Here is a 13,674-nt window from a genome sequence, read left to right as displayed (position 1 = left end):
ATTGCTTTTAGTCAGTGTTGTTGTCTTAAGATGTTAATGCTCACTTATTTATATTCATACACCGATTCATTTACGTGGCCCACTTTTTCTCATCTAGAGGAGATATTATTATACCCATAAACTGCATATTAGTCATGCGGTTTATGGGTAAGAGGCCTGGACATGTTGCAAGTATATTAAAGGACCAACAAAGAAATCCACACACACTGCTTAGCTCAATTTAGAACAGCCAATTAACTGAACATACATGTTTTGTGAACTGTGGGAGGAAGCTGGAGTCCCTTGAGAAAATTCAGCCGTTCCCTGGGAGAATTCAAGTTAGTGAAGATTCAGACCCGGGAACCTTGTTGCTATAAAGAAAGACAGCTAATTATCATCCGCATTCGCCAGCAAAATGTGTAAAACATGCAGTAGATAAGAGCTTTTTTTCAATTTATAACTTACTCAGATTTATATTGTGCACTCAGAAATGTTAGTAGCGCTGCTCTGCTTGTTCAAGAAAAAGAAAGAGCATCATTGTTTTTGCCTTGCTGGCTAAAGGGCAACAGCTTAAAACAGCCATATGCTCTCACCTTTACGTCAACCTTAACATTACTTTCCTGTCCCTGAGCAACCTCTTGCATTTATGTTCACACAGTGTTTTAAAGCAGGATCCATTGTGCAAAATTCACTTTTCACACATTTTTGTATTTCAATTTGGGTCTCAGCTGCTTCTGGAAACAGCCTGATCTCTACACCTGCCATTTTCTGGCAATAATTTGATGTTTTTTTGCTGTTTGGAAAATGAGTCCCAAACAATCAACAGGCACTGCGCCGTTTCCTAGCAACCCCAGCCGAGCTCCAGCATGTTTGGTCAGCTGATTTTACCACTGTGCTGTACAATGGCTGCTGGAAAAGACAAATGTTTTTTTGTTGCCTTACCATCCAGAAACCCCTTGCTGCATTCTTGGTGGTTGTGCCTGATGCTCCACTTCTGCTTTTCAAAGATGTATGTTTGTCACATCTGCTTGAGTGTAAATGTTGAGGTGAGGGGCGTGGCCAGGAGCAGCTTATTTGGATTTAAAGTGACAAAAGGCCCTAAAACAGCTTCATCTGAAAGGAGTTCAAAATATTCAGGATTGAACACATTAAAACCACATCGTCTAAGAATGACTTTGCACAAAAAATCTAATGACCATGTTTTGTTTAGCCCACAGACTTTTTCTAACTTGTTTGAGGGACCATAATGGGTCACCTTTGAGATATAGCATGTCTTTCCTAACAGTGAAACAATCTATATATTCTCACAGATGCCTGACTCCTCCCCAACAAAATCGGCCTCCATTTTCCCGGACACATGGTGCCGAAAGGCCTACGAGGAAACCAGTCGCTCCGGCACTCGTCCAGCGCCAGAGGGAGCCGGGTCCATGCCCAGCTCCACTGGTACCCCTTCCCCAGGCTCGGGGATCTCATCACCAGGATCCTTCTCTGGATCTCCGGGAACTATTTCCCCAGGGATTGGCACTGGATCACCGGGTTCTCTCGGAGGCTCTCCGGGTTTTGGGACAGGATCGCCGGCCTCAGGGAGTGGAAGTTCACCTGGAAGTGAAAGGGTGATTTGGTGTGAGAACTGCAACACGCGTCTGACAGAGCTGAAGCGTCAAGCACTGAAACTGCTCATCCCAGGCCCGTACTCCAGCAAGGTAAAAACCTGTTTGCTTCCCGGAGAACGTTTAAATCTGGCTCATAGTGAGCAGCAGAAAGTTTAAAATATTCATCCTTGATTAACTGCGACACTCAGACAGAGGCTGTCATTAACTTGGCAGTTCACCAAGGACTGGGGTTCAAATCATTCGCTTGTTTACAGTGTTGCTGTGTCATCAGAGTTATTGTTGCAATAAATCAAAGGGACACTGTTATCCCATGAGATCCACCCCCGAGCTGAACAGAAGCAAATCAGCCTTTGGGATCTGGAAAATTTATATCTGATGCTGCTAATCAGGTACAGATAGAGTCACAAAACAAAATGGTGACCACAAACAAGAAGCTCTGGTTGAGTTTTTGTTGTTTCAATTACTTTCAAATCCGTTTATTTACATTGTGCCGTTTCACAGCTGTCATCATAATGCACTTTACAAGACAAACAGCTCCAAGTCAAATAGAAACAAGAAATGAAATCAATCTTTCCAATCAAATCATGCAGATTCAAACTCAGAAACAGAGTCCGACTCCAAGGTATTATAATACGGTCGAGTCTGTTTATGCTTTCTTTTGTCCAAATGCGTAATTGCTTTAAAGAAGATCATCATTTTAAAACTGCATTTGTATTTACAGAGATTGCCTTAGTTTGATTACCTGAAATATTTAAATTAGATTAAAGATAAATCTGTAATGGGATAAATACGTTTAATAGAGTTGTAAAGTTATCTGGCTGAAAAAGAAATAGTGATGACTGAAATAGACTGACAGGTATTATTTCTTTCCCAGTGTTGCTTCTTAAAACAGTCATAAAATCCATTTGTATATAATAAATGCATGTATTTCTTTTTGAAAAAGCTTTGAAATGGAGCTTTTGTGATTATTTTGATGTTTGGGTTCACTTGAGGCAAATAAATAAAACATAAATGGGGAAAAAAAAATGAGAAAAGCAAACAATTGGTGTTCATGCAGAGATTTTATACTTGAGCTACAAAAAACACAAATTACCTCCTCCTGGGAGAGCGTTTAAATGTCCAATTCTTTTCCAACTCTAGTTTGCCATGAATTTTATTTTCCTCTGTTGCAGCTGAATAACTTTAAGCCTTTGCCCACACATTGGCCTTGGGTTAATTGGCAACAAACAAACACCAATATGCAGAACTGCGCTAATAAAGAGCGCAAAGTGAGCCTAAGCACTACATTTGGACTGCTAGAGTTATTGTTCAGTCTATATGCTTGTGTTGGAGTTTCAGGTTCTTTTAATTCAAGAGTTTAACTGTTTGACATTTTTTCAAAGCGCTGAGGTTTGCTGATGGTTAGAAGGCTATTAATTAAGAGTAATTTGGGAGTTTGGGTCCAGGTCTTACTGATTACAGCCTTCTTTGTGGTTACATTTATTGCAGTGGAGGAAGAACACAAACTCAAATGCTGCATCACAGCTGCTGTAGGTACTGCTTTTGAGAAACTTTTAAAGAATTGTTGTTTTCATTCAGTCGCATTATAAACACTGCAATATTTTTAACAACGTACTGAATAATTGTGGGAGTGGGACAAAAATAATACACAGCTTTAATATTTTTTCAACAAGTAAATGGTCAAAAATTTATGATTATGCACTACTTTGCATCTCTCAATACATTTGGCACTACAAAATATAAAAAAACGGGATGTAAAAAGAGGTGTAAATACATAATTTCTAATTTTCCACAGTATGCTTTTTTATGGTTCTTTATCAAATCGGGATTGACCACACCAAGGTAAATATGACTCAACCCGTGTACCTGTCATTCAAGCTCTAATAAACCTCCTACTGGTGCTCTTTGATTTGCTCCTGTGATGAGGTTTTTTTTTTTAACCATGCATAAACACACCTGACGACTATTTGGAAAGCTTTGATGCGCAAACAGAATCCTTTTGAGTTTTATTTGTTTTTGTTTGAACAAGCATCAGTAAAACCCTTCAGCAGCACAGTCAACTAGATCTTTTATGGTTTAGCAGAACTGGTTTCACACAGAAAGGCAGGGTTCACTCCCAGACTTCATTTACATGTTTTCTCTTGCCTGACAAGCTAACTTTCCTCTTCAAAGCAACACATGAAGCAGTTAATTTAATGATTCTCTTAACTTCTACGTGTTGCCCTTCTACTTTCTGCTGTTTGTAGAGCTCCCAGGCAGGAGCAGGAGTTATTATGCTTGCTTTCAAATTCCTGTGGGTCATTACTGAATACCTTAACAGTTCAGTTATTTTGGCCAGGTAGAGTTTCCCTGCTGGCCTTTCTTTTGTTTAACCCAGACGTGAATAAACTGACCTGTGCAGGTGTTCTGTGTCAAGGAAAAACTGAACTTATGTCCTTGATGAAGCAATGTGACCCAATAATCCTTCAGCTTCAGAAAATGTGCTGGAGCAGCAGTTCTGTGCATGCATGCGTGTGTGTGTGTGTGTGTGTGTGTGTGTGTGTGTGTGTGTGTGTGTGTGTGTGTGTGTGTGCGTGCGTGCGTGTGTGTGTGTTTCCTGCAGTGGTGTACTGTCAGAATGAGACCTTGTGTTATTCCCATGGGACAGAGGAGCGTGTGTGACCCCCATCATACACACATAACAGGAATACTAACACACATTCATCAACTTTTACAAACCACACAAACCTAAGTTTGTCTCATGAATATGAATACATGACAGGTCACACACACACACACGCACATTCACAAACAGTCTAACCCTGATCTTAAACCAAGACTGTACCTTCAAATTGAACAATTTATGCAGCTGTGACCTGCTTTAGGTCCCCCCAGAAAACACACAAACTTCCCACAGAGTGGCTGTGTAAACACATTAGTCCACACCACATGAAGGGAATATCTCCACACACACATTATGTTAATGATGACCTTCACAGCTCGTACCTTTTGAATATTGCACTGCTTGCATGTCTGCAGTTTAGTGAGCCTGTGAGCCCAAGACAGAATTAGCCTTTTGCCCAAATATGCCAGTACAGATCATTTACTGGCAGAACGTGTGAATATAAACTCACCAGGCTTTTTAACAGGTACAGCTGTTTAGTTGCTTGTTAACATCAATTGTGATTCAGCCAATCTCATGCCAGAAACCTGACATGACATTGTTAGTCGTCATGTTAAATTCAATCTGAGAGTATCTAAGCTAGAGGATTTTAGTGAGCATTCACATTCACACCAGACCCGTTTAGTCCGCTTTAAGCAAACTAGTTCTTTTGTCGAGAAAGTTTGGTTTATTTGAGAAAGTGTAAATGCACAATCAAATTCTGATGAGGGTCACAGACGTGAACTCTGCTTCGCTTAAAGTCCTAGGTCTTGGTTTGGAGACCGCTCTAAAGCAGAAAGCAAACTATAGTGCAGGGCAATCTGGGTGAAATACAACCAAAATAAACGAGAGTCTGAGACTGCAGGAGAAATGGCTCGTGGTCTGACGCTGCTACATTCTTGTTTGCATTTTGCAAAGAAAGAAGTTGTGCTCATGTCTTCTCCTGAGGTTTTCATGTGCCTTTCTGCAGTAGTTCTTTGTGCAGGGCCACCACACGTTATGATGGAGGAACAAGTTTTCAAAGGGTTTGAACTGTTTGACACAGTGCAGCGAGAAAGTGTTTCAACCTCGGTTCCCAATCAAACAGAATCTACCGACTATCAGGTGTGAAAAAACCCTTAGCTCATAAGTTTTTCAGAAACTGGTCAACTAAGATGTTTCCTGCACATTTCTAAGGATAGTGAAGAATGACCCAAAAAAAGGGGACAGTTTGAACAAGAATGCTTTGTTGATGTCAAAGGTGAATGGATAACCTGGTTAAAGGTGATAGAAAGGTGACAAGAGCTCCAATAACAACTCATTACAAGCAGAGAATACCATTCCTGAACATACAGCATGAGGAACCCTGAAGCAGATGAAAGAAGAGATGAAGAGCACACCAAGTACCACTCCTAACCCATACAACTCATACCCGGCAGTTCAAATTTGACAGAGGGTTGAGCCTCAAGTTAGATGTTAGTGTCGCCCTCTAACTTGCTCCATCCTGCCTGGTTCAACAGTCCAGGCTTGTGTTGGTGGCCTGATGGTGTGGGACATATTTACTTGACATACTTTGAGTCTATTGTAACAACTGAGCATTGCATTAAAAACAACTACTCTGATTAATGTTTCCAACATCTTGTTGAACCTGTGCCATTAAATCTGTGAAGGCAAATATGAATCCATCCCTGTAGTTGTAAGGGGTACTTAATAATCTGACCAATGAGTGAATAGTAGTTATTCCAATCAAGGTGATTCATCTATTTGTGAATTTAATAGTCTGCACCTCATTACTGTATTGCATTTAATCATTGCAGAGAAGCATAATGGCTTGTGGTATAAAATAGACGTGACAGTTTCCAGATTAAACCACAGACAATTGACAAAAGGAGTATTGACAGCAGACATGAAAGAGCAGCTCTGTGTTTTTCCTTTAAGTGCAACTTAATTACTTACCTTAAATTAAAGTCAGACTCCTCTCAGGTTGGTTCGTCCGTTTGACTAGCGCTGTTTTACATGCAGTTGGATAAAGGAGTGTGTGCAGCATGCAGGTATTTTATCTGGAGGCAGGTTGTATTAATGCAAAGCAAGATGGCGCCCTGCAGACTCAGAACCAGCAAAATGTGTTTCAGGTTTAGACACAGGAAGAGCAAATGACTCAAAAGCATGTGTGGCAAGACATCTGCACTCACTTGAGGCTTTTGTCCCTGCTTTCCTGGTGTGTAGCTGTGTATTTCTCAGCCGGATCCACGCCCAAATCATAAGTGGATGGAAGATGATCTGGTTTTGGTTGGTCCAGGTCACTTCAGGAAAGTGGGTCACCCTGTTCGTCGGCTTTAAAAGTCTGTTTCTGATCAGCTGAAAGTCAAAACCATCCGTGTTTAGAAAGTGAAACATATACAACTGTAGATCAGATGTGGAAATAAAGCCATAGAAGGACATGTTTGTAGCTTTATTCCCCTGGGAGGCCCTCCTCCAGGAAGCTTGATTTAGTGAGATTGCTTTCATCTGCGTGTTTCTTTGTGTCTGTTTGAGTTTGTCATTTGAAGAGCAGCGCTCGCTTTGCTGTGGGAGTTTCCTCTGGACATACATATTACACACGCACTTAAAATGTTTATATTAGCAAACCCACTAATGTGTCTGGCTGCATTAGATGGTACATTAAACACTTGTCAGCCATTTCTGCCTCGGATAAGTTTTTGGTTTGAATGTTTGTCCCTAAAGCTAAAGCCAAAGAAACGACTCCAGGGAGAAATGGTTAACCCGACATCCAGAATTATGCTAAAGACTTGTTCTGTATGTATTATTTTCTGCTTTCCCTTCTTAAAAAACCAACTTGTTTGACAAAGCTTCTTTTTTTTAAACATAATCTACTATTCTTTCTCAGAAAAACCAAATGAAGCTTTTAAATCTGTTCATAAAGACACAATTTGACTCTTTGGGTCATAATCTCCAGATATTCTCATTGACATTTTGTTTTTTTGTAAACCTTTTTACACCAGTGTTGTAAAACCAGTGATCATGTTTGTGCTGTAAGCGAGTCCATTTACTAAGCTGTGTGGGTGGTTGGCATGAACAGTGTGACATTCCTACAATATGATGACAATGACTAAAAATACCACGGCTATTACGATATATAAATAGAAAACTATTTGAATAAAAGCATATATTTACTTAAATACATAAAACCAACATGAAATCCTAACTATTGCAAAAATGAGGCAATGTTTTGTGTATATTGATAAATATATAAACACCTGCTAAACTTGGAAGTGTTTGTAGTAAACGTGCTTATTGCATTGAATATTATAGTGCTGTACTTCAATGTGTATGTTGTAATAATTAATCAATAAGCATGTCATAAACTCTCTCAGCTTTTCCAGCCAACAAATTAAGATTTCACACCCGCTCTCATCAGTAAAGATAATCTCAGCCACTGGATTATTGTGTGATGTTACAAGTAATTAGCCTATAATTTGTGCATTTATCAGATCAGGCCTTGAAATATCATCACTCAGAGGGATATTTAACTGCACAAGGGTAGATGGCCGTCCTGTAATAACCAAATCCCATATTGCTAAGGCCTCTGGAAACCACGGCAGCTGGTGCTGCCTCTGCAGCGACATGTAACAGATGTGAGCTGCATACATATCTCTGTCAGTGTTAATGGGCTCCTCATAGCCGTCTGTGGGTGTGTGGTAAGTGTGTGTGTGACTGTGAGAAGGGAAAGAGGGTGAAAATATATGGTATTCATGGAGATGATAGCCCATTTTAGTGTGTTTCCTGGGTTGTATAGTTTGTGCAGCTCTCTCTCTCTGTGTGTGTGAGTAAGAAAGAGAGAAAGAGAAACAATCATGGCTGCCTTACGCCTTTCAGGTGTGAAAGACATTACCATATAAAGAGGTAGCCTCATCAATAACAGTAAGACGGTGAGGATGGAAGGAGGGAGGGGGAGATGCTGATGCAGGCTGAATTTTTGAGCTTCTCTCAAGCCTCATGTCAAGATAAAGCCAACCTACAAAAGTGCATACACCAGTTCACACCAGTTCACACCAGTCCAGCATTAACTATGACTTGTTCGCCACCATCTCTGTCAAACTGCAGCTTAATTCAGCTACTGCTGTAAAAGTTTAACAATTTTCAGTAAACAAATGAAAAAGCAAAACATGATGGTTTGTGTATATCTGGTGATATAAGTTGATCAAACTGAAAAATGACCATGACTATGAACATGGTCATAGTCCCTATAAAGTACAAATGGGCAACATGGAGGACTAACGTCTCAGCGAGATCTAGAGAAACTCATCCAGGCGTTTATCTTTAGTTGCATTGATTACTGCAACATTGTCCCCACAGGTCTACCTAAAAGGTCAATCTCAGGTCTTCTGGGTCTGGTCTGCGTCCTCAGAAACCAGAACCAAACATGGAGAAGCAGCATTCAGCTTCTATGCATCACAAGTCTGAAACAAACTACCTGAAAACTGCAAAACAGCTGAAACACTGACTTACTTTAAATCTTGACTAAAACCCACCTGGTTAGAGTTGCTATTGGAACATAATCAATTGATCAACCATTTTGTTGTGTAATGATGGCAAAATGTAATGTTTCAGTTGTTGACTGTGTTTTCTATGACTTTGCATTTTTGTGTTTTTATCACCTAGAAATGCCTTGTCGCTAGGAGGTACAATACAAATACAATTTGATAGATTGATCGAAAAGCTGATCATATTTTCAGGTAATTTATTCCACCATAATAAAAGTGATAATAAAAAGCATTTAAACTTGTATTGCAATATGGTAAAAACACTAGTATTGCTCTTGAATGAAACAAATCAAAAACAAAAAATCAAACAAGAATAACCAACAAATTACTGAATTATCTCCTTCAGGACGCATTTACATTAATTGGAACAATTTATATTCATAATAAGCAGCTACATTTTCTGTGGTTGACTGAAAAGCTGCAAAGCAAGATTACTGCAGATTAAAAAAGTCATTTTCAAAGTATAACAGTAAGTAAATGAAGAAACACTGCCAATGTTTGGAGATTTGAATCTCAGTCAGGCTGATTTTAAATACAGTCGACAAAACAAATAAATCTTTAAGACTTTAAGACACCCACTTCGCTACAGGTGAAGTAGTAATGTCTCAGTCATATTTAAAACATAAAAATTAAAGATTAACTCAAACTTTTGATTAAATATCTGCTAAAGTGATCCAGATTGTCACCTGGTTTTTTCACATTTCTTCTCTCTCTTATGGAAATGTTGAGGTTTTCAGACACGAACGTTAAATAAACTGCACAAATCTGACTTATCAAATCCCAAAAGCACAAAATATACAAAAACACCACACGTTCATAGGCTGCAAGACTAAATGCAAGCAGACACACTCTCTGACACACTGGCAGCATATTGCCACAACGGGCGGATCACATGCATGGGCGCTCGTACCCAAACAGACACACTGACACACAACAGCTTGAACGGATACCAACATGCAGACTAAGGTATCCTGAGGATAGTCACACAAACGAATGCACAAAGACACAAGCACATGGCATCACAGAGAGCATTTGCACATTACTGGATCATGGTTAAAGTCTCAACAGCTGTTGCGCAATGTCCACTGCTGCCATGGCAACTATTTCTCTTTTACCCACGCAACTGAGAAAAGTATAAATCGTTGTTCAGTAGGAGTGAAGTATGCATGAAGTGGATAATGTGCAGAAATACAACAGTTTAACGCATTAAAATCCAACGCTTTAAATAAAAATGGATGGCAGTGTTGCAAATTCCCTCTACTACTGCGCAAATGAAATCATATTTTAAATGCTATGCCTGTAAAATCATTGATAGTAGTTAGGTATGCTCATTCAGAAGGATTCTCATGTTTCCAAAACAAAATTAGAATTTCTTATTATTTGAATCTGTAATCATTATGATATTGAATGAGTCCATTTCAATTTTCTTTGTGCAAATGTCTGTGTAGTCATACTGACAGCAATGTAGTGATGTCTCAGTCTCATTTTTACTTTACTGTTATTATTAAGGTGTAAAAAGGCCTTAAACATATATTTTATTAAAACTAATCACTTATTGTGTACACAGTATCTCACATTTGACTGGTAGAGATTACATGAATTTAATAACTTGCCTATTACTTATTTGGAAAATTCTGAATTAATACCTTTATGTATCATTACATATATATGCAATACTGTTTTTTTCTATTTGTTAACCTGTCAAGTGATAGATATGAATAAGAAAATTAATCACCCAAAACAACTTCATGCACTTCATGGAAAGTGTTGACAATTATAATTAGCAGCCTGGTTAAGTCACTATTTTTTTGTCCACACTTTTAGAAACGTGGAGATTAAAAACGTTGGCGTTCCAACAGCAGCAGGTGCCAGATCCAGCCCTCCATGAGGCTGTGAAGTCTCGCTTGCTCAACAGTTTATTTGAAGACCTGCTAACAACACTTCTAACATTAGTCAGCCTCCTGTCAGACCCTGATAAATCACTCAGACGCATGAACGTTCACTCATGCAAACACATCACACCTATGCACAAGCACACGCATCCACACAGACCATCGCAGGCTATCGCATCATCACACATCTATCTTCAGCATCTCCCTCTTGGAAAATCTTATGACAGGCTGAGGTGTCAGGTAACATATATATATATATATATATATATATATATATATATATATATATATATATATATATATATATATATATATATATATGTAGAGAGAGAGTTAACTTTATACCAATAAACTTCTATATTTCTTAGTTTTCTCAGGGTTGTTTTCTTTCAGTTTCTTTGAGAAATTGTGGCAAGAACCAACTAAAATCATAATATTTCATTATCAATGTACCTTTCAAGGTAAAAACCAATTTATTTTTAGTTGTCTTTTTGGATGACAATACGATGATGAAAAATTGAGTGAAAATGTTTTCTCCTGTCTTCAGTCTGTGTTTTAGATAATGGGTAACATGTCTCTGTCACCCCAACATGAAAATGAAGTATCGGTTGCTTTTTCCAATCAGAAATAAATAGACATGCACCACAGGAAGAAGAGTTTTTCAGCTATAAATTTGCAGGTACTTTTTGTGGAAAAATAATGGTATTTCTGAGAAGTCTGCATTTTAAATTTGTTTTCTATCAAGGGATAAACTCACCTTTTATCAAATCTTCAATATAAACATACAGCTTTAAAATTTCCCCAAACCTACAAAAAGAAGAAAACAACAAAGATAGACACAAACATTTTGTATGTTACAGTTCTTTTTTTTAAGCACAAAAATACCTTTAATATGCTGGGCTTATTAATTTGTTGTTGGACTATTTCAATTATATATTCTTAAGCTTGAGTGAGAATTCAGGAAAAGAGGTTTTGTTTTACTCTTAAGTTTTTTTTTTTTAAATCAATTTGTTTTTAAGACATAGCATCATTCAATCAAATAACAGCCATCATTTAATTAAAACATTTAGAAGTATTTAAAATTATGGTTAATCAGGACAATTTCACAGCTTTCTAATTTCAACATTAGCTAATTAAAACATTCTTATAAGGAATATATTAATGTGTTGGCAGGCAATCATACTTAATGAATTATTTTTATTTTATTCTAAGAACTCACGTTACATTCTGCTCGATGCGAAGCGTCAACCAATCAGAGAGACTCTGCTGTATGACGTAGTTGGTATCGAGGCAGGAGATGCAGGCAGGATGTATGGCAAGCCGTTTTAACATAAATCGGTTCCGTCTGACTATCCGTAATTACATTCCAGATATCTGAAAATGTATTTTGACTAGACAAAACTACATTTTGACTATCCGGAATGGTAATTTAAGATATCTGCATTTACATTCTGACTAGTAAGAATAATAATTAAAGATATCTTCAATTACATTTTGACTAGTCAAAATTCCTTTCAAGATATCTCAAATGACGTCACCGGATTCGTCATTGGAAGGGTCATACATCCGGAATTATAATTTAAGATATCTCGGACGTAATCATGACTAGTCAGAATTACAATTTTAGATATCTTAGGTAAGAGATTGCGTGTAAGCCCCTCTTTAGCTGGACTGAGCTGTCCAAATAATTTGCCTGAAGTTCCAATGGCGCTGGCAGTTTTAGACAAAATTGTAAGAAAATGTCACTATATAGAAAGATCTCTTCAGTATGGGATATGCGGAGAGCGCGAGAATCGAGTACTTGAAGAATGTTTAAGAAATTTGCAAAGAATTTCTGATTTGCTTTCTGCCGACACACACAACGCCCTGAAAAACGGCTTAGAGGAGCTGAAAGTGATGCTGTCGACCCATGTCCAAGCTGGAAATGGGGAATATTCCGCAGCTCGGGCCAGCTCAGGTAATAACCAGATGTAGTTTTTTATAAGTGGTAAAGCTGTCTGCCTCTTCGGAAATTACAGTAAAGCCAGCCAGCTCTTGATTTTCGCATGCAAGGCATTACAGCATCCTCTCCTCTGTAAATAAAAGCACACCTCTGGTTCATGTCTGTTTCACACTTTAAGCTGTGTCAAGAAAATCCAAGATCATCCCACTTCCCCATGCGGAGATTTTAGTTTAACAGTAACAATAAATAAAGTTACCTTTAAAAAAGTCACACAAATCACATCTAGATCCAACAGTAGACCCAAACTGCAAATAAAATAAATCTGGTTGTGTGTGTTGTTTTTGTCTCCTGCAAACTTAGCTTTCATTATACTTATTTTTTCTATCTAATCATAAGAAATCATAGTCAGAGAGAGAGATGAGACAGGAAGAGCAGGTTTCCTGGAAAAAGAGGAAGTAAGTTTCCAGCTTGCAGCTGTATAAAAATAGCTGAGACTATTCCTTGTTTAAAAGCATAAAAGTTTTAAAGGATGGAATCTAAACATTTTGAGTAATTAGATAAGATTTAAAGGAAAGTACTTATATTAATATTGGTTTACTTATAACAATACTTAAATTTACACTCTCTCTTGTGGGAAAACTTACAAGTAAAGCAAGTAACTGTAACTTTGGTATCAAATAATAATAAAAGAGTAATAAGTTGTGATTATCATAAACTTATAAATTAATGCTAAATTAAAGAAACTAAAAGGTTTATGAATGTGATTCTAACATTGAACTTGAAATGGTGTAAAACATGTAACTGCTATTAAAGATCACTGATGATGTGTTGGAGGTGGATAGTAGGTGAAAGGTGAAAGGTTAGGGGTAAAATGGGAACTAACGGAAAGCAGAGATGACCAAGGCCTTATTAGGACATAGATTGTTGAACAACTTAAACGTGTCAGAGACATGGGAGGAACATTGAGCAACCCTGAGACAATAAAAATTTAAAACTTTGTGTTCATGCATTTGCAACAGGAAATTATGTATATCAAATTGAATGTATATATTGTGTGAAAGGCATAATGTAACCCTCAGGAGAC

At 37.9% G+C, this 13,674-nt stretch overlaps 1 protein-coding gene and 1 long non-coding RNA gene across 4 annotated transcripts in view; one reads left to right on the top strand and one right to left on the bottom strand.

Moving 5' to 3' along the window:
• The window catches only part of kif26ba (kinesin family member 26Ba), a 100,523-nt gene that overhangs the window by 2,891 nt on the left and 83,958 nt on the right, over window positions 1–13,674 (top strand). The window contains exon 2 of the mRNA XM_055036334.1: window positions 1,290–1,682. Within this exon, the coding sequence (XP_054892309.1) occupies window positions 1,290–1,682 (393 nt within the window). The remainder of the gene's footprint in view (window positions 1–1,289; window positions 1,683–13,674) is intronic.
• LOC129363985 (uncharacterized) overlaps window positions 667–13,674 on the bottom strand; it is a 77,716-nt gene continuing 64,708 nt past the window's right edge. For 2 of the 3 annotated variants that reach the window (XR_008606380.1, XR_008606378.1), the window contains 3 exons: window positions 6,405–6,570; window positions 6,169–6,311; window positions 667–1,578 (listed from right to left, as the gene is read on the bottom strand). This is a non-coding gene — a long non-coding RNA (uncharacterized LOC129363985). The remainder of the gene's footprint in view (window positions 1,579–6,168; window positions 6,312–6,404; window positions 6,571–13,674) is intronic. The other variant, XR_008606379.1, reaches the window with a different exon arrangement.

The sequence above is a fragment of the Poeciliopsis prolifica genome, unplaced genomic scaffold (assembly GCF_027474105.1).
Source record: "Poeciliopsis prolifica strain line A6 unplaced genomic scaffold, Auburn_PproV2 SCAFFOLD011, whole genome shotgun sequence".
NCBI lineage: Eukaryota > Metazoa > Chordata > Actinopteri > Cyprinodontiformes > Poeciliidae > Poeciliopsis > Poeciliopsis prolifica.
Note: the sequence above shows the minus strand (reverse complement) of the source record. Positions and strands in the feature narration are given on the sequence as shown.